The sequence below is a fragment of the Tachypleus tridentatus genome, chromosome 6 (genome assembly GCF_004210375.1).
Source record: "Tachypleus tridentatus isolate NWPU-2018 chromosome 6, ASM421037v1, whole genome shotgun sequence".
Taxonomy (NCBI): Eukaryota; Metazoa; Arthropoda; class Merostomata; order Xiphosura; family Limulidae; genus Tachypleus; species Tachypleus tridentatus.
The window spans coordinates 117097880-117120176 of NC_134830.1; the positions used below are offsets into that span (position 1 = coordinate 117097880).

The 22297-nt window shown below is 35.3% G+C and overlaps 1 protein-coding gene and 1 long non-coding RNA gene across 4 annotated transcripts in view; one reads left to right on the forward strand and one right to left on the reverse strand.

The window, feature by feature from the left end:
* Positions 1 to 22297, reverse strand: part of LOC143253398 (uncharacterized) — a 270323-nt gene that overhangs the window by 108805 nt on the left and 139221 nt on the right. The window lies entirely within an intron of this gene.
* Positions 9535 to 19832, forward strand: LOC143254646 (uncharacterized). The gene is made up of 2 exons (XM_076509793.1): positions 9535 to 10400; positions 18434 to 19832. The coding sequence occupies exon 2, from the start codon at positions 18453 to 18455 to the stop codon at positions 18852 to 18854; it is 402 nt and encodes a 133-aa protein (XP_076365908.1). The 5' UTR covers positions 9535 to 10400; positions 18434 to 18452; the 3' UTR covers positions 18855 to 19832.

The following is a 22297-nucleotide window of genomic DNA, read 5'->3' on the forward strand; positions in this document are numbered from 1 at the left end:
TAGGAAAAGTTTAAAACAAGCGTCCAATACAATTTTGAGCTCGTAGGAAAAGTGTGAAATATATGGACAAAAGAAATGTCAGCTTCTTACAAAATGTATAAAACCCTATTTCTTGTCGTTTTGTACATATCAAACCTCGATGTTTTATACTTAAGGTTTATACATTTGCCAACAATATAGTATCTATTTACTTTTTCTGTGTAATATTGTGTTATGTCCATACTATGAGGTTTGTTATTTATTTAACGCAAAGTTATAATGGGCTTATTTTACGTTATATGCAAGGAATCGGACTCCAGATTTTAGCATTCTAAGTCCGTGAACTTACCGCTGACCCACGAAGTGACGAGATTTAATGAAATATGTTGTTTTATATTAGAATGGACTGACATTCAAATTAAGCTAAAAATCAACAAACACATTTTAAGAGTTGCGATCCAATAAAGGTGGCGAATACATAATTAATATGTCGCGCTGTGAAAAACAAAGGGGCCGTCTGAAAAACGTATCCATTTTCAAAGTTACTCAGCTAGTTTAAAAAAAAACAGAACAGAAATTGTGAAAGAGGACGAGGATTATGGATTCACTGCACACAATAATTTGTTAGAAATCCACTAAAAATGAGAGTTGAAACGTTTCAAATGACAAAAACCATATTGATTTGACAGGGCCATACGTATCACGCACGCACGCACACACATATATATATACATATATACTGTAGATGTTTCACAATCCCCCCGTTATCTTCGACAGAGAGACTTTAGAGGACTACCGGTATCAACGGCTGAAAACGAGAAATAAATGTGTAAAGTGCTTCAATTTATATGGTAATGTATAGTTATGTCGTTAGGCATAACCAAGCAACTGCTTTTCAACCGCTGATATTTTTTTTTGCATTTATTTGTTTTAGATTTTATGAGCATTTTAGCTTTATATTTCCCTTTTTGTAACTTATTAGCATAGCCAGGAAATTAAAACAGCTTAAGTTAAAAAATCGACAAAACGTTAAATGACACAAACGACCTTCAGCAAAACGAGTTTTTTAGCGTCATGGTTAACCCTAACTCGAAACCTCATTCTTTTTATCACAATGTATTGTGAAACTAAAATATTATTTAATTTCCAATTGTCGTACGATGTGAATTTCTCTGAAATTATTTCATCAGATTAATCTATTTTTTCTTCTGGCAATTGATGGAAGTAGAAGAAAAAATTAGACAACGCAAAATAAACGACTTGTTAATATTTTCTTCGTAAAAAAATAAAGTTATTTAATGAAGATTTCCTGGTTGTTGTTTTTTTTTTTGTCGTTTTGTTTCGTTCTCTCCAGGAAATTTATTGTAAACGCGACAGAAGTTATATATAGCGAAGGCTCTTTTACTCTACGGTTTGTATGTTTTTGCACAAAATTGAATAAACTATACATTTCAATGTTAAATAATATAAAATTATAAAACAAAAGTTTTTTCTCTACAAGATTAGAGAGCAGATCGTTTGATTCATGTGAATGTAAGTTGAAAAAATAAAATTGGTTTTCTTCGAAATATCTCTCAAGGGTATAGCTGAACAGCAGATTGTCCTTTTAAATCTCAGCACACCGTAAACCTGACAATAAACAAGGACAATGTCGTCTTTAACGGTGCACAAAAATAAAGTGTTAACAACTGATTTAATGCTTGCTTCAATCAATCACAAACGTCTCACAAGCTCAAAGTGTCGGGAATGTTTTCGTGACTTCATACGGATTCGAACCACTTTCAAAATTCAGAACTCTATCGTATGGCCAAGTTTAAGAGTGAAACTGTCGGATTGTTTTTTTTTTTAATTTTGCGCAAAGCTACCCGAGGACAATCTGCGCTAGCCGTCCATAATTTTGAAGTGTAAGACTAGAGGGAACTAGTCATCACCACCCATTGTCAACTCTTTTACCAACCAATAATGAGATTGACCGTCACTTTATAATGCCCCTCACGGCTGAAAGGGCGAGCATGTTTGGTGCAACGGATATTCGAACCCGCGACCCTCAAATTACGAGTCGAGTGCCTCAACCACCTGACCATGCCGGGCCAGAAATTGGTGGAATCCTCTACAAAATATCTGATCATGGTTTTGGACGACGATAGTCATAAAATACCACGTGACATAAATTGTTTGTTTTTAAGCACAAAGATGTTATTTATGCCCTTCTCATCGCAGGTATCGAAACCTGATCTTTTATGTTTTAATCTAATGATCCTGTTCAGAAATCCCTCTATTTTAACTTCCTTAAATTACATTCTGAGGATAAAAAACACAAACTGGTGTAAGACTAACAAACAGTAACCCTCAACCGAGGTCAAACATATCAATTAGAAGGCTGTAAAACGCTGAACATTTTTAGGTGCAAAAGATTAAGTTTGTATGATTCTGATGGTTGAGGGAATGAGAAACAAAACCGTTTTTTTTTTATCAGAAACAATGTACTGGTACTGAAAAGTACAGGGACATTTTCAGGTATAAAATATTAAGTTTCTATTATTTTGATGGTTGAGGATAGGACAAAAACATTTTCTTTATAGGTGGGTAATTTATAATATCGTAATTCTTGAAGTAATAAACCTGATTTAGCGTAGATTTTTTAGTGTAAATTACGTGGTGTATAATCCCTAAAATAATTTACTTGTTTGTTTAGTTGTTTCGGGTCTTATCAGTGATGAAACAATGTTACAAACACCACTGTGTTTCCGACTGAGAATAATCCATAATGTTAGTTGTTTTTGTTGTCCTTCCGTTTTCTTTTTAAACAAAACATAAAATTCGCAAAAGCATCGAAAACGGTTAACGTTTTTTGTTTGATTATTTGCAATAAATTTTCCAGAAACATAAACGCGGCTTTTATTCCTGCTGTTATTAACGAGAAAGGATATTTTTAGTAGCACAGGTTTAATATTACTTCTTCCAACTGAATTTGTAGTAATGTTTGCGCACTCACTCGACAGTACTTCAAACACTCGCACATGCGCATGCGCAAAATGTAATTTAACTATGCAATTTGCTTGGCATCTTATGATCACGTGAGCTAAGAAGGCAAATCAGATACCTCTAAATTTTAGTGTAGAACCGCTTTAAGAGAAGAGAAAATGTCTGGAAAGTTAACATTCCTGTTAGAAGATAAGATGGCCGAAATTACTGACCAGTGGACAAGCAGCTCGTCAGCAGCAGCAGCACCTGCTACAGCTTCTACACAGGTTTTCATCAGAGCGTTGACTGACTGTCACTTTCATAACGAGCCCACAGTGCGCGTAAAGCGACATTATATTTTACACGTTGGATTTTACGATACGCAACCCTTACGTTAAACACCAGGGCGTGTTCTACTTTACAGAGGAAGAGAGTGTGTCAAAACTGTTCATAGTGTAATTAGTAACGTTAAATAAATAAATGAAAACAACAATAGTTAATGTCTCTAAAAGACGCGCTCTTTTAGATTTGGGTAAATATTGTGCTATGTAACAAACTTACATGCACCTCCTCGATTTAATAACGTTCAAAATGCAAATAAAAGATGGAAACTGTTATTTGATGAGAATGTATCAGTAAAGCAACCAGGCTTGTGCAAAGGTAAGACGGTTGAAAAGTTAACATTTTGCTGAGAAAAGAAGATGGCTGGAAATCTAGCATTTTTTGTATGAAGAGAAACATTCACGTTAAACTTTCCTGAGAGACTGAGACTTACTTGTATCTCTTGACAACCATAAATCATAAATTTAATTCATTTTTCCATGAAAGTAGGTCAAAGACCGCCTGGAGGGGTCACTTGTTTTAACTATTCGTACCATTATATAGTAATGTGTTGTCTGTTAGTCAATATACACAAAAATTACGCCACCTAAGGAACGCTTAACGTGGCAATTTGTGCTGTAGTGACGTCAGTAAAACGTGCGCATGCCATAAATCACGAGAAAAATTATGCACTCTTTAGGCTACAACACAGCATGACGTTTGTGTCTGTGTTTCTAATTAAGCACAAAGTTACACAATGGGCTATTTCTGCTCTACCAACCACGAGTATCGAAACCTGGTTCGTAGTGTTTAAATTCAGCAGACATGCCGCTGTGCCACTCAGGGTGCAAAATATTTGTTATGCTTAATTACGGTTTTATTTCCTCTTGAAGTAGAACACTTGCACGAAGTACGTCTAGCCATAAGCTATATATATTAGGAGGATATTTCCTAGTTAACAAATATTAAAATAATCGTCTTGGATTTCTTTATCTTCAGAATAAACAGTTATTAATCGACATTTTTCTACAATATTTCTGTTTGTTATTAAGCACAAAGCTACACAAAGATCCATCTGTGCTCTGCCCATCAAGGTTATCGGCCTACCACTATATCAATGGAGGACTTTCTTATAATGTATATTTGTTTGTTTTTAAATTTCATGCAAAGTTACACGAGAGATATCTGGACCAGCCGTTCCTAATTTAGAAATGTAAGAGTGGAGGGAAGGCGGCTAATCATCACCACCCACCACCAACTCTTGGACCACTTTTCTTTTAAACCAACGAATAGTGGGATTGATCGAACATTATAATGCCCCCACGGTTGAAAGGGCGAGCACGTTTGGTGCGATGGGAATTCAAACCCGCGACCCTCAGATTACGAGTTGAGTGCCTTAACTACCTGGCTATTCCTGGCCTATAATGAATAACTTATTATTTGGATATATTTTGGGTGAAACCGTTGTCCTTTAGAAGAGCATAATGTTGACGCATAAACGCTATTTCATTCTTATTTCAGACTAATGTAACATACGTGGTTTTAAAAGTCTAAATAAACAGTGTGTTTGAATTAGTTATATAACTTCCTGTGTTTTTATAGCGTTTATTATTCCTAATTCACTACTTCAGAAATACCAAGTCACGTTTGCACTCAATGTTATAACATTTATTGTAGAATATAAGTACAAAAATTGTCGATTTTACTTAAGAAAGGTTTAAGGGCCCTAAGTATAATTTTTTTAAAACAGTTTCTAATCAGAGGTGTTACTCGAAGTTTTAATTTCTAGAGTTTTTTAAAGACTGTGGAAAAAATCTAAAAAACTTTAAGAACAGGTTGGTCATTGTGTGCAATGTTTATCATACCTTCCCCTCCGTTTTTGAATGTTTATATCGTGAATAGATAGGTTTCAACAAACTGTATTCTTGCTTTGGAGTTTGTCGAATGAAATGTAGGGGTGTGACCAGCGCTCACTGGGCTTGAACTTGATGGATTATACAAACTTAATGCAGATAAGGAAAAACGGATTCTGAAAGAAAATCGCATTTTGCTAAAATTAGAAAAAATATATGGAATTGTAATCTACATCATTTGAAATTAAAGAGAGAAAAGATTTAAACGGAAAATCGCAAAATTTGAATGTTCGTTTCCATATGGATAAGTGCAAAATCTCAGAACTGCAAGAGACACGGGTCGCTGATAACATTATTTGTTGAGATCTAAGTTGCCTGAATTTTAATGAAAAATAAGTATCGTAAGTATATGCTTAAGTTTTAATAACCAAAAGCACACATTATTGAAAGCTTTTCTAATTTAGGCCAGTCGATGGAGTTCACTCTGTATGTTTCGACGTAATCGTCTGGAAATGTCGTAACTGCTAAGGTCAACGATTCGGAGGCCACAGGTTGGCCTGAATGAAAAATAAAATTCTTATACTCGTGATTTCACCTTAATGTTATGTAATATTTATCAACATTTTAACATTACATACAAGTGCCAAGAAATAATATTTATATGCCTAAGTTACCGGACTCATACTTAAAGATTACTCAACAGTGATACTTTGAGTTACAGCTTTACCCACGTCGTTTCGTAAGCTGAAACTTCGGTTACGAAGCAGTCCAACTGGTGGGATTAAAATCCATTGAACGAGTTAGATTAATTTATTTACAATTTGCAAACGATGCTATTTTGTTGAATTAAGGCTGGTCATATTAACAATTAGAAGTTTAGGATACGACAGAAAGACCAAGTTAATTACGTTAAAATGAACGTGTAAACAAAATACGGTTAAGTTAACACACGCTGAAGCAATTGTGACTGAACAGGAAGAATAAATTTAGTTTCTTAATGTTAAGCAATTTTCTGGTGGTACACTTAGCATCGTTTGGGTATAGTTTTCAGTTCCTTTACACCGTAACGCTTGTTTGTTTTGAATTTCGCGCAAAGCTACACGAGGGCTATCTGCGCTAGCCGTCCCTTATTTAGCAGTGTGAGACTAGAGGAAAGCAGCTAGTCCTCACCACCTATCACCAACTTTTGGGCTACTCTTTTACCAACGCATAGTGGGATTGACCGAAACAATATGACGCCCTCACGGCTGAAAGAGTAAGCATGTTTATGAGACGGAGATTCGAACCCGCGACCCTCATATATCGTAAAGCACTTGTGTAACAAGTTTAATAGCATTACAATAACAAATAATGTAGTTGTTATTAATATTTAGTAAAGGAATGTTCTTTTCAAACATATATTTAAGCATTTGGTATAATCAATCGCTTCGATATAACGGTTAACGCAACGTCACTGAAAAAAATTAAAATAAAATTACCAAGAGTGGGACGAACAAAGATGTGGTTAAAACGAATGTTCGTAAGCTAGTTGGTTTGTTTTGGTTGGAATTGGTTGTTTTGCGATTTTTGGCGCAAAGCTACAAGGCTATCTGCACCAAGGTTTGCTTTCAATTTCGCGCAAAGCTACACGATGGCTATCTGCGCTAGCCGCCCGTAATTTAGCAGTGTAAGACTAGAGGGCTACTCTTTTACTAGCAAACAATGGGATTGACCATCACGTTACAACACCCTTACAAGTTTGTTGAATTTCGTCCAAAGCCACTTGAGAAACAACAGTCCCTAATTTTGAAGTGGTAGACTAATTCGTTGGTATTAGAACGACTGAAAGGGAGAGCACATTTGGAGATGGGTTTTGATCCCGTGATCAGTAGATTGAGAATCGAGCGCCTTTACCACCAGGCCATAGACAAACAATAGAGAAAGAAGTGCATTGATCCAGGCAGAAATTGTAATCTATATCTAATACATAAGTAGGAGTCGATATATCATTGGTATTGAACAATCAGATAGGCTTAGTGTTTAACAACAGTTACATAGCAATAATAAGATTAGTACAGAGGTTAAATGTATCATGGTTTTGAACAATTAAATAAGCAAGGTGAACGGAACTCAGATAGCCCATTGTATAGCTTTATGGTTAACGGCAAAAAATATTAATAACAAAGAGCAACATCCGTTAAAAGTATAAAAACCGAGTTCTAACTCCAGAAAGAACGTTTCATCTGGATTCAAAACAACTGCCAGAAAGATAGAAAGAAATTGATGTTATTATTTGCACGTCGCGACACAAGCTTCATGACTGAGCACACGAAGAGATGAACAATAATACAGCCAAACACTGTGTCTTACTCTTGGTCTGAATAAGTCATGACACCAATTTCTTTCTGTCTTTCTGATAGTAATTTTGATGTAATATTAATTATTCTCCAAGGTAAAAATTAATCATCTAGGATGGTTGAAGATTGGCCAATCCTCTTTCACCCCGCTCGAGATTAAAATATAAGATTTTCAGAACGGTTGTCGTTCTATATGAGCTGAACGGGAGGACGTTGATCACGTGGAAGTGACTGAGGCTGGTAGACAAAAACAAAAGCGACAGGTTGTTGGAGAAGAAGTTGGTAGACAGTGACTGTCAACAATGGATCAAACCAAACAGGCAGAGGTCCATAGATCCGGATACCATGGCTGGGATCTACAGATCTAATGTCTGAGAATTTTGGTGTGTGGGGAAACGGAAGTACCCCGAAAAACACCAGTTGGGACCGAAAAAGCACGGATAATATCCGATTAATACTTAGTGAAAGTTGCCAGAACCTTAAAAGAATAAAGTTTTACAATAGATGGAATTTAAGGTTTAAGGTAACTTAAGGTTTAAGGATCAGTGTTGTCATGTACCATGTTGAATGGGGGATAAGTGTTTACACAAATATTTGAGGATGGAAGTAATTTTATGAAAATCTGTAACACAAATTTCTAAATACCACAAACCTTTACATAGGCTACAGGAAGCGCAATTTACTACGTAGTGTGTAAACAATCAGATCATCTGCGCATGCCTCAAAGCAACCAGAATATCTTCACGCGTTCTTAACCAACAAGATTAACTCCGCTTGTCAGTAACTAATTCATTTTATCTCCGTATGAGGAAATGCGGTTGGTCGAAACGTTGTAAATAATGTAGTTGATGTTTTGTTAATTAAACTGTTCTCTTCCAATCCATGGTGTTGGTTTTGTATGCATTTACAACTTTTTATACTTTTGATAATTACCAATATTTTTGCTTATTCTGATGTTTCACACGAAGCTACACAACTGGTTATCTTTCCCTGCCTGTCATGAGTATTGAAACTCGATTTTTAGTGTTCTAAGTTCTCAAAATTATTGCCGAGTAAACATTTGTCTTTGGTTTTTAATTAATTATGTTCACTACGTCAACAAAATCCATTCAAGTGCTAAAAGTTGAATTATGCTGGTTCTAATTCCGAATTATATTTTGTGTGATTTAATACTTAGGAGATAAAGAGCCGTTATGGAATATTTGAGCCAGCTTCTCAGCCGTAATATCTGGACATTACAAGTATTTTTAATGTCCAATACACTTTATATGTCTAAACTACGGCGCTGTTGTCCCGTGAATTATTTCATCTCTCTCTTGCTTGGAGTGACATCAGTTGGGTAATGAAGGTTGAACCAGAAACAGTTTCCCTTAGAAGCATTCAGTGGTGAAAATATTATAAACGTTTATTCATCCCTTTTATTAAATCGAAAATGTTCAATTAATCCGCAGCTGGTGACATTTATTATACATCGCCTAGAGCGCCGGACTGAGGGTCATTGATTCGAGCCTCATTATCCCAAAAAGACCTCTCTTTTGTGAATGCATAATATAACTGAGGATAAAATCCTAATATTCGAATACAACAGTCTAAGAGTTAGTATTGACTGCTGCGGACTTGCTGCTTCTTATCTATAAGATAATCCCCCTCGCACCAAACATGCTCGTCCTTTCTGCCGTGGGGGCGTTATAATGTTACGGTCAATCCAACTGTTTTTTGGTAAAAGAGTAGCCCAAGAGTTGGTGGTGGGTGGTGATGACTAGCTGCCTTCCGTCTAGTCTTACACTGTTAAATTAGGGATGGCTAGCGCAGATAGCCCTCGTGTAGCTTTGCGAGAATTTAATAAACAAATAATTCTTATAAAATTTAAACGCACCTGCCTTATTGGTGATGTAAATAAAACAAGAGACCAAATGTATTTTAGGCTTAAGGGTTTTTTTTTTAACAGCTGGATTTCTCTTTAGTTTGATGTGTATTTAATGATGCCTATGAATTATGTGGAGCCTTTTTTTTAGCACTGAAACTTAAGACTACTTTAGATTTGGCAACAGGTTCTAAAAATTAAGAATTTTTACATTCGTATCAATGGTTGCATCTTACATCGGTAAATTTAGAACACGACCTTAAATTCTTAACGACAAGATGTTAGGATATAAATAGCGCAGTGGAAGGAACATTTTTGGAGTGGTACGCATTATTAACGTTATGTTGTTCTTGACAATGTAGCTTAAGAGTATAAACGTAAGTTGCGATTATTTTTATGTTCAACAACTCGTTCTTAAACACCTATCATTAATTTACGTTGTTATAAATCACGTGTCCTCACTTTTGTAACCAATAGGGAAAAGGAATGCTTCGAAAAAACAACTGTATAAAGCGCACTTATTTTAACGCTATTCTCGGGGGAAGATAAACCCACAGAATAGGTTTTGATGTTTAACTAGCCAAGGAACGGGCGTGAAGTTGAATGCTTTTCATTCTTAAAACTGAAAATAACAGTCAGTCCCTGCCCAGGTCAGGAAGGGGGTCAAAAATAGACAGAACTTACATCGGAAGAGGTTAAAGTACAAACACTTTGGAGGCTACGACCCAGTAGAGTGATATTTTGCTTTGGAAACCCTAAATTTCTAAGAATTCTCTGAGGTTTCCCTCCAAGTTGTACAGTATGGGTTCATGGTTCTTTATTTACAAGCTTGAAATTGTCACGGTCTCGTTAAGAATGTCAAGCATTTTCTTAACATAGTTTTATTGAAGATAATAACTCCGCTCCCTCTGTCCGGTCGGGTGATGTTGATATTTTTTTTCTTCTTGAAGAGTTCTTTGATAGGTGCCAGTTCTTCAGATTTGAGGATTTCCTTCATGTGTTATAGTTACAGAGGACAGAGAGTGATATGTTTCTTTAAACAGTTGTCGTGCTTGTTCAGAAGATTTCTTGAAAAAAACATAGGTAAAAAGATTTTATATTCCGGAACAGATATTCCCAGGAATAGAGAGTTGTTATATTCACTCAAAACTATGGTAAAAGTTAATCTTACTGAAGGTTATAGTGGATCTAAGTCCTCCAATTTCTTTGTGCCATTCTGAAAATAATAGGACAAGGAAACATAAGCTTAAGATTTAAAAAAGACCGGCTAGAATACAGTTAATAAAGTTCTATTTCCTATTAGGGTGATTCACTTATTGAAACGTTTCAGTCGGTAATTTTGGAGGTTTATTTTGTTTTGAATTTCGCCTAAAGTTGCGCGAGGGCTATCTGCGATAGTCGTCCCTAATTTAGCACTGTAAGTCTATAGGGAAGGCAGCTAGTCATCACCATTTACCGCCAACTCTTGGGCTACTCTTTTACCAACGAACAGTAGGATTGACTGAACCATTATAATGCCCCCACGGCTGAAAAGGTGAGTCTGTTTAGTATGGAACCCTCAGATTACGAGTCAAGTGCCTTAACCACCTGGGCATGCCGCGCCAGTTTTGGAGGACAACACTTTGTGGTTGTTTCAGAGAGGGAGTAGTCATGAAAAATAAACTGTCAACTTAAATTTTATTTTAGTATTACTAGTAATACTAAAGTATTATTATTATTAGTATCAGTAGTATTACTGATTTTAAATTGTGGGATAGCGTTAAACTGACTGTAGTATTACAGATAGCAACTGTGGAATTGTGTTAAACTGACTGCAGTGTAATTAATTCAAACTGTGTAATAGTCATTTGTTTTGAATTTCGCGCAAAGCTACACGAGCGCTATCTGCGCTGGCCGTCCCTAATTTAGCAGTGTAAGACTAGAGAGAAGGTAGCTATACACCAACACCCATCGTCAACTCTTGGGCTACTCTTTTACCAACGAAAAGTTTGATTAATCGCCACATTATAACGCTCCCACGGCTGAAAGAGCGAGCATGTTTGGTGTGACGGGGATTCAAACCCGCTACCCTCAGATTATGAGTTTTAACCACATGGCCATGCTGGGCCGTAATAGTTATACTGAAGTGCTTCTTATATTATCAGTTTTGATGCTACAATCAGTTTATACGATATAAAAACATAATAACGGTTGTAAGTTTCTTTGATAGGTAATTATAAGAAGTTGGATTTTTCCACGCCGTACTTTCAGGATAATCTAACGGTGGCAGAATTATTGTATAAAATAAGTGAATTACCGCCAAATGTCCAAATTTATTTTATTCTTTGGTGTTCCAACAGATTCTAAACCTTGAAGAAATTGAAATAGAAAATCTTATGGTAGCGCAGAAGATCAATCACTGTTACTAGAATCAAACATGCAACGTCATACGAATAACTAACTCGAACAATGTGACTATTAATTTCAATCTTATTTACCAAAAGCGTTCTTCTTCTCGATTGCCTCGTAATATTATGGGAAGCATTCCACATGCTAAGTGGTATCTCTTTTTTTTTTTCATTTCCCAGTTATCCATGGATGACGCGATCCTTCTTAGATTGTACCAGGATATCAATCGTGATGTCTAACATAAACCTTTTAAATAAAATATAATACATAATAAATTATCACTATTTTGGCAAAACGTAAGAGAGTCTAATCGTAATTATTCTAATGTTTTCCTCTTTTTTTGTGAAGCAATGCAGTATAGAAAGAAAGTGCTGCCTCTATGAATTTGATTTTAAGTAGGGACGGCTGAGAAGCTCAGAAGTGGGATGAAAATATACTAACTAACATCAGATAAATAATTCAGTCGCTTTTTTGTATATGAATAACTTATACGCCCAACGTCAAACCGAGTAGAACTCATTTTTAGAGGAAATGAAATGGAAGACTCGTGAACTTCAATATTTCATCTCGTATGAACCTGAAATTAAAACGGATTACATTAAATTTGCATTAACCCTCCACCCCCAACCCAACATAGACAAGAAACATCCGCCGGATTTATGATACTTGTATTCAATTACGTTTTTGTCTATCTTCGCAGTTTCGTTATGGAAAATACAAACTAGTTTATCGCTGAATAAAGAATGTGTGGTAAGTTGATTAAATGACTGTTTAGGACTTACACTGTTTTACTCCTGCTTTTACTTTTTAAACGAACGTAGGTTGTTTTTTTTTAAATACCGCCTTTCATGTTTTAATAATAAAATTAACTGTTTTTATCATGCTGGAACTATTTTTCAGACATTGTAATACATCTTTTTTTTTAAAAGCGAAGAACGTTCTTACAATACAAACATATTTTATAACATATAAATTATAGTAACGATGGGAACAGTATAACATTTAATGAGACACTATCAGATTTTAATCGCCCCAAGCGACATAGCGGTATGTAAAGGAGTGTCGTTAATTAATAACACGAATGGCAACATTTAGTAGTCTAAGGTGTTTTATGTTTTTAAAAAGACAAGAATGCCAACAACATAAAACGATTTTGTTACGCAGACTTACTGAATGGTTAACTACCCATTTTATAATATTCGAATTTTTGTTCCTATTGTTAACTGACGTAAAGTTTTGTAAAAACAAAAAAGTAGAACAATATGTGTTAATATAAAGTAGCCGACATATTGGTTCATAAAGTTAACTGTACAAAAGTAATACGTTTTATACTAATTTGAGATACGTCAAGTAACTGCATAAAAATATATTTAGGTTGAATTTCTGTGCTAGGCACAGCATGGCCAGGTGGTTAAGGCACTCGACTCGTAATCTGAGGATCGCACGTTCAAATCCTAATCACACCAAACATGCTCGCCCTTTCAGCCGTGGGGGCATCCTAATGGTACTATCAATCCCACTCTTCGCTGGTAAAAGAGTAGCCCAAGAGTTGGCGGTGGGTGGTAATGACTAGTTGCCTTCCCTTTAGTTTTACACTACTAAATTAGGGGCGGTTAGCGCAGATAGCTCTCGTGTAGCTTCGCGCGAAATTTAAAAAACAGACAAAAAACTTTCTGTGCTTTTATGGATTTGAGAATTTTACGAACTGTGTCTTCTGGTTTAAGCTGACGACATTTCGATCCGAGTAATATACGCATTTATCAAGTTTGTATTTTTAGGGTAAGGTCGAAAATGATATAGCCACACTACAATCACTATAGGGGTCGAATATCGAATTTTAGGCTATATTTCTTCAAGCTACCCCTAAATTACTGAATAAGGGTTTGTTTTCACCTAAGCCTAAAATATAAAAATAATCGTTTAGGTAAGTAGGCCTAATCAAAATCAACTACGGGTTAAACATAATCTAAAAAATAACGCTAACGTTACTGTAATAAAGAAACTAAACCGAAATAAAACAACCATAATTGATGATATCATAAAATAATAACGATGGTCACAGAACTTCAAAAAAAAAAAAAACTAGTTGGTAAAGGTTTTGTAAAACTTTAAAAAGTAAAAAAAAACCACAAAGGACTTGAAAAAGCAACGAGGATAACAGTTTTAGAATCATTAAGTACATTATTATCAATTAAGGTGAATAATATACAAATTAAATACGACTTATTAACGTCAAGTATTTATATTTTAAATTAATACTAAGACGTAATTTTTAAGTACTTGTCTACGTTGTTAAAAAAACAATAGCAACACACTCTGTGGAACTTTCTGTCCACAAGTAAAACTAGTACCATTTCAGTTTTAGGCTTAAAAACGCTCTTCACAGTGTTTTAAAATGTTTGTCAGTTGATCTGCTGAGAAATTCTTATTGTCTATCTAGGTTAAAATGTAAAATGAAAAACAAAAGGTGACAATACATATAGAAAGAAAATTATTTCTGATGCTAATTACGCTGAATAAAAAGTAGCACACATTACAACTCTTCATTTGCTATTCTAAATGCTCACAAATGCTCTTGTTTTATGGTATAACAATGCAAGTTACCGTGACATACCAGGCGTACCGCATATTATATTAGGTTATCATGGCGTTAACACGCCGTTTAAACGTGAACTGAGAGAATCTTCGTTTCGAAGAACCATCAAACTCTTAGTGGGTTGGATACTACAAGAAACAATAATTTCAATCAATTTCCATTATGTTTCGCGAAATGACAAGTTTTATGTGTGTAAATATTTCATAAGTTAACACCCCTGTTTTATAAGTGTTAACATAGTCTCAGAAAGTATTTATAGACTCAACCCTAAGCTACCTTTCGTCATTGTTGATGTTAAAATCTCTTCTTTCGGAAACGACCTAATGTAGGTCAACGAGAGTTCAAAACTATCCCCAGTAATGAAAAAAACAAACAAGAAAAAAAAACACAAGACAGAAAGTAGATTAAGTTTGGCGGGAAAAGAAACGAGATGACATTTGAGATCCGCAATTTTCTCCAATAGAACCAGTTATGCGAGAAGGGCTTTTATCATCTCATTGAAGGCTCTAATTAATCATCATCTGATGATAATGTGAAGAAGACTGTCTCAGTGGCTAAGTCTACATTTTAGATAAGAAACTTGAGATTCGTAAATAAAATTCTTTCTCTCTCTTTCTTTTTTGCTTAAAAAAGAAAAGTATAATTGCTTCGAATGGTAGAAGTTTTAACTGGAATATTACAGCAGGAAACTTAAGTGAAATACTGAATAAACAGTGAATCACGAAAATGCCACAAACATTTTATTTAAATTGTGTAAAATATACGAAATTATTTGAAAAAAGGTATGGATTTCTATTTATGTTTATTAGTAAGTATACTGTTTGTACTACCTATACGCAAGTCAGTACTGAATACGTTAAAAAATGAAACACTTCAATAAATATACAGGAGTCAGACAATAAATATAAAGCCTTATGGTACTGAAAATGTTTATGGAAATAAATATTACTTGTACATTATCTGGCGCTATGGTCTGAAAGAAACGTACGTTAAGTGTGTGATGACGCTTCATTACGTAATGTGTATGTATGATAATACGTGGTTGCTATGACCTTTTAAATATTTTTATATCAGTTTTATTTTACGTAAGTGTTTATTTGCTGGGTGATGTCAAATAGACGATTAGTTTTATGATCTTCGAGATAAACGTATTAATGTTTTAAATAGGTGAAATTATTTTTCTTAAGTTTTCTACCGCCCCCACCACCAGTGACTCAGGTGTATGTTTAAAGGCTTATAGAGATAAAAATCAGATTTGCATACTCTTGATTGGCACAGCACAGATAGTCCATTCTTTACTTTTGAGATTAATAATAAATAAACAGTAGGTATTCTAGAAGTTACCTTCTTTGTATCTGTCACCAAGATACCACTATTTCTGTATTTTAAAAGGTATTGTAACGTGTAGATTTATAAAACAATTATAATATTTTCTATATACGTATAAACAAGTTCTGCAGACGAGAAAATATTGGAGAGAAGGAAAACAAAAGGATCAGAGAAGGATGTGAATGAGAAGGTCATAATTAAAAATGATTTCCTGACAAGACATGTGGACAGAATAGTCTCTGGGGAAAAAATAATCAGATTATGTTACACTGGTGGAGAATATAACTGACAGAGCAAGAGATATAATAAAGAGGGCTAGCAGAGATGCAGATTTTGCAGTGCATGTAGGGGAAGATACGTCAGAGGAGCTAATTAATAAGTACAAAAGATTGATAAATGCGCTTAAAGAAGATCATAACTTAATTTTGTCAGAGATACTGTCAAGAATTAACTGTGAGGATGAAGTTAAAAGTAGGTCATTAGGGCTAAATGTTAGGCTTAGGTTGATATGTAAGGATGAGCAGATTGACTGGTTGGATTTATGGGAGCTGTTCAGTGGAAGAAGGGAACTTTTTTGTTATGATAGGGGCTGACTGGTTTGGCAAGACTATTAGCTCAGCTATAAGGAAAGTTTTAAACTAAGACTAAACAGTGTGGAGGGCCAGGTTAAACTCAATGCAAAAAGAATAAGAGTTAAAGAAATATTTAGGGTAGGATAGGCTTAATTGTTACCATTTTACTGTTGGAGGTATAACAGTAAAATAAATAACTTCAGAGTACAGATAGGAATGAAGGGTTTTGAAATAATGTGAAACATAGTTAAACAAGATGATTTTAATGACAGAAATTTCTTTGAAATAGAGAGTTACAGGTTATTTAATAGGGATAGGGTTTTAAAGAGAAGATAGAAGAGGCTTTATATATAAGATGCGAGTCACGTCCTATTAAAGTTGAGAATATCAAATATAATAGCAAGAAGACTGAATCCATTTGTGCTTCTATTAGTGAATTATGAATAGGATCATTCCATGTCAACTCAGCGAAATTAGGGATGGTCGGTTGCCTGACCATCTCAGAATCTCTGGAAACTTTGTAGGAATGATCTTTGGCACCTGAAACTGACATTTGCCAATTGTTTAGTTGAAATTCTAACATTTTCATAATTTTTTGCCCAATGGAAATTTTCATCAAATCAATTGCGAGTTGTAAATTGAACGAGAGCCCACTTTCAGATGTCTGTATCTCTTGAAATATAAGTCTAAGTGTCTTCAAATTTTCAGAAGATGTTTAGATATTTTTGGTAATTGGAGAGATTGCAGCAACTGCTGGCAAACGAACCTCAGTTATTTGCCTATGACCTCTCAAATTCAGTTTTGTTCAAAAATCGCAAATAAAGTGGATTTTCAAAAAATTAGGAAAATATATCTCTAATACATAGGATCTACTTGATCAATTTAATTGTAGGAATAATATCCGAATTACATTACCAACGCTTAAAAAGCTGTAGTTCTGGAGTGTAAAAGGGAGTTATGGCCAATCAAAGTTGACATTCGTAAAAAAAATTATTAATTTTCGAATGGTTAGATGGACCTCTTGAGTCATGGGAAGGTTGATGAAATTTATGGTAGTAAAAGATAGAGGTATAGTCTACTTGTGTGCTAAGTTTCAATGTCCTTCCGTAATGCCTTCATGCTAAAGTTATTATACTGCTGACCCAACATATGCGTTCACTCATTGTTAAGAGTATAGGGCTACTGTTAAAAATATTTCTGTTTAGTCATAGAGAGAGACTATTATGACGTCATCAGGTCGTCATAGCAACTTCAAGAAAAACCTTAGTTTTCTTATGTACACGCTATGGTGTAGAACAATATTTAACACACCCCATTTCAGTATGAACATGGATAGGGCTAATGTCATTCAACTTGCTGCAACTTGCTTACCACATGCACGCCTGGGCGTGTTTCTGCTGACCCTTGCATTGTCATTGCTAGTGAAAGTATATAAAAGCCAGTCCAGATCCTGGTGCTTCATTCATTGTGTTTCACTCACCATGGCTGCACTTCCACCTTGCTCTGTTGGTGTGAAGTTGTCAAATGGAGAGCAGTGACACAAAACAGTTCACTGTTATAACATAAAATTGACTCTTCTACGAAATCTGAGACAAGAAGACACAGGCCTTCTTAAACACAGAATTTGCCTTGATCTGAAATATTGGAAGTGCGATACAAATATGCACGGACAATTCCGGGCACAAGAGACAACCACTCTTTTATTCCAGATGGAGAACGGCTCAAGATCAGCCGAGTGTCTGGTCAAGATGAAGTATTCTACTCCTCGAGTGCAGTGACAGCCTCAGCTACAAAGGTGCATCCAGGCCAGTATGTAGCCTGCATTTATGATGGGAATTGGTGGCTTGGGTTGACATCTGAAACTGATCAGGAGCATGAAGACATAAAAATGAAGTTCATGCATCCCAGTGGACCATCTCCATCATTCAAGTGGCCTCATTCTGAGGACATTTGTTGTGTTCCAATTATTCATGTGCTGTGCTGCATTGAACCACTGAGAACAACTCTCACAGGTCGGCACTGGATCCCGCAACGTCTAAAGTAATTCACGAGTCATATGAAAAATTTCTGTCTAGTAACAAATGAACTTACAACTTTTTTTATCTGTTCTGAGCTTGTTGTGTACATAAGTTAATAAATGCCTTTGTATGATTAATAAATACAAGGTGTCCCAAAATAACGTTTACACTCTTTGACTGTGTATAGCTAATAAACCGTTTCTTTTGTTTCAGATTTGACTTGTGTCCAAGGATGGCGGATAATCAGCTTACAATCGAGCACAAAATATTCATTTTCAAAACTTTTTGGAAAGTCGAAAACAAAGCTGAAGTGCAAAGACGTTTTATTAGAAAGTTCCATATGGATGCGCCATCTCGTCGTAGCATTTCATGCATCATCGCCAAGTTTGATGAACACGGAACTCTCCACCGTATGACAAAGGGTCGCTCCGGTCGAAAAAGATCATCAACAAGCCCAACAAGAGAGCAAGAGGTCATTGATAATGTTCTGAATTCTCCAAGAAAATCAGTGCGCCAACTGTCTCGTGAAACAGGTATCCCTAAATCCAGCGTTCATCGCATTTTGAAGCGTTCCCAATTCAAAAGTTTCATCTCATCGCTTGTTCACGCTCTGAATGAAGATGACCCTGATTGAAGGGTTAAGTTCTGTGAATGGTATCTTGCTAGATGTGCAGGCGATGATGAATTTCCACTCAAAATTGTTTGGAGTGACGAAGCAACATTTAAGCTGAATGGTTCAATAAATCGACACAACTGCACCTACTGGGCAACAGAAAATCCACATGTTACAGAGGAACATCATTTGGATTTGCCTGGAGTGACTGTGTGGTGTGGTCTGTCCACTAGGGGACTCATCGGATTATTCTTTTTCCAAGGCACCGTAACAGGATTGAATTATCTCAACATACTACAAGCGTTTGCCATGCCACGCATCCAAGAACAATTTGGAGAAGAAGAGTGTTTCTTCCAGCAGGATGGCGCTCCTTCCCACTTCCATCGCGACGTGAGAGCTTATCTGGATGCATCTATGCCAGACAGATGGATTGGACGAAGTGGAAGTGTAAAATTTCCTGCTAGATCACCAGATTTGACACCCATGGATTTCTTTTAGTGGGGGTTTCTGAAAGACAAAGTTTACAGCACAAAAAGGGCAACAATTGATGAATTGAGAGTTGCAATTGAAGAACAATGTGCTTTAATACCAGAGGAGATGGTGTTTGATGTGTGTACTTCCATTTCTTCCCGTTATGAGATGTATCTGGAGCAGAACGGATTTCAGTTTGAACACCTGAAGTGAAGCAAGCAAATTGTGACATTTTACAATTTCAACAAAGGAGAGTTTTCCTTGGGAAGAATTTTATTTGTCATTTTTTCCTTGATTTCAGTATTAAATCTTTAGATAAATCCTTTGGCTATCATATGTATCTTGTTTCATTATTAAAATCAATAAACAAGGCGAGTTATAATGATCTAAAGAGTGTAAACATTATTTTGGGACACCCTGTATTTCTCAATAAAGGTCTCAAGTTGCTTCGTCTTCAATCAGTGAGTTGAATTATTTGTTTAAATTAATTAACTATTTCAACATAAAGGCATTAAGGAAGGATATTGAAACCGCACACAAGTAGACTATAGTACCATCTTTTACTACCATAAATTTCATCAACCTACCCATGACTTAAGATGTCCATCTGGCCATTAGAAAATTAATACTTTTTTCACCTATGTCAACTTTGATTGGCCATAACTCCCATTAATACTCCAGAACTACAGAGTTTTAGGCATTTGTAATGTAACTCAGATATTATTCTTACAATAAAACTGATCAGGTAGATTCTATGTATTAGAGATATGTTTTCCTAATTTTTTGAAAATCCACTTTATTTGCGATTTTTGAACAGATCTTTAATTTGAGAGGTCTTAAGCAAAAAACTGAGGCTTGTTTGCCAGCATTTACTGCATTCTCTCCATTCACCGGAAACATCTGAACATCTTCTAAAAATTACAGACACTAAGACTTCAAGAGATACAGACATCTGAAAGTGGGCTCTCGTTCAATTTACAACTTGCAATCGATTTGATGAAAATGTCCATTAGGCAAAAAATTATGAAAGTGTTAGAATAATTTCAGCTAAAAAAATGGCAGATGTCAGTTTCAGATGCCAAAGATCATTTCTACAAAGTTTCAGGAGATTCTGAGATGGTCAAGCGTGAGTTGACACGGGATGACCTAATATGAAATACTTCCAGTGGGATATTGTTAGAGACCAACAAATGTCATTGACGAAATTAGTGAGAAACTTTACAATGAGATTAATATTTCAGTTGTTAATGAAGTCATAATTATGTGTCATTTTAATTTCAGACATATAGATTTGGAAATCTATTTTAACAACAGTTAAAATTAGATAGGTTTTAGGCAACTGTACAAGATTGTTTTCTTCACCAACTACTCAAGGAACCTACTGGAAATAATGCTATTTTAGATTTATTGTTAACTTCAAATATAAAAACGATCGAAAGGGTGGAAATTATGGGAACATCTGGGTGTTCAATGCTGTATTAGGTTCGATGTTCTGCTGTACTTATGGAGATAAGGAACACTGGTATTCTGATTACAAATATAAAAGTGAAGGAATGCCAGAATAATTATCTCTGTTGTAAATTTAATTATTTGGAGACATTGAGAAAACGTGGAAAAGTTTTAAATAAAGAATTTTTTCATCATTTAAAACAAATATATTCCTTACCGAAAGGAATGGATATCTGTAAATGAAATACCAAAGGGTGTAAGGGATCTAGTTAAAGAAAAGCATCATAAATTTAAGAAATATAACTTAACCAGTTTGACAGGAGACATAAAAGATGATATAATATCAAGAAAGTGGGTGAAACAGGAAATTAGGACATCAAAAAGGATGTGCGAAAAAGGTTGACTGAAATTGCAAAAATTAATAGTAAGGATTTCTTCAAATACAGTAAGGGTAAACAAAATGTTAAGATGGAGGAAGGATCCTTGAGGGATGATAAAGGAATTTTCGTATCTGATGATTATGAGATGGTTAGGTCATTAGATTGCTCTTTTTTGGTTTTTACTAATGAAGGCTTAAGCAATATTCTACATCGTCACCAGTTGACATACGGAAATAAGGTCAAAAAATATGACTGCATTAATTCTGAGCTGGATAAGAAGTCACCGAGAGGAATCGAACCCCTGATTTTAACGTTGTAAATCCGTAGGCTTACCGCTATCTCAGCAGGGTACATCTTCAATTTTTCTACCGGAAAGCGTTTTTTTGTTGTCAAATACAAACTGCACAATAAGTTACCTGCGCTCTGCATTCCGTGGATATCGAAACCCAATCTTTAGAATTAACCAAAAAAGTGACAGCACTAGATCTTCAGTTTTGGAGTATTATGGATATCATTTTTAAGCTTTAAAAACAAAATATTTGCTATAATAACCTTCAACAAATGCTGCCAAAGGGCCTGACACAAGCATGAAATGATTTTTTAATATTATTATTTTTAACTTTTTTTTGCGAAAACACTTTAAAAATAGCTGCACCCTTATACGTATGAGACATTATGATGTCGATAATATGATAAAATACAGTAGGAATTAGAAACTGGGTTGAATCACGTCAACAAACGTTACATATGGCGTTTTATAAACTCGGAAAGTTTATCGACGCATGCGCTACAGAGAGTTCATTTATTTTTAAGTACAAATCCACTCAATGGACTATCTTTATTGTCTCCATCATGAGAATCGAAACCGATTTTTAGCGTTTTAAGTCTTTAGACTTCCCGCTGTGCCACTGGGGGGCGTTATGGAAACTTCATTAACTTAAAACTGATTTAACATAGTTCACAAATTGTTGGATCAGACATATTTCACATAACCAGTGTTAGCGGTGGAGAGAAGTTAAAATAGCCAGGTACCAGGGGAAGTTATTACAAGAATTAAGAGAAAATCTGACTGCAGATTCTGAAGATCTGAAGTCACGTGACAGTAGAATGTACAGCGGGTTATCCAGATCCGAGAACTATATGCATTTTGCAGGTGTCACTTTA

Coding starts and splice junctions, on each gene's coding strand:
- LOC143254646 (XM_076509793.1), top strand. CDS start 18,453: ATGGCGGATAATCAGCTTACAATCGAGCACAAAATATTCATTTTCAAA.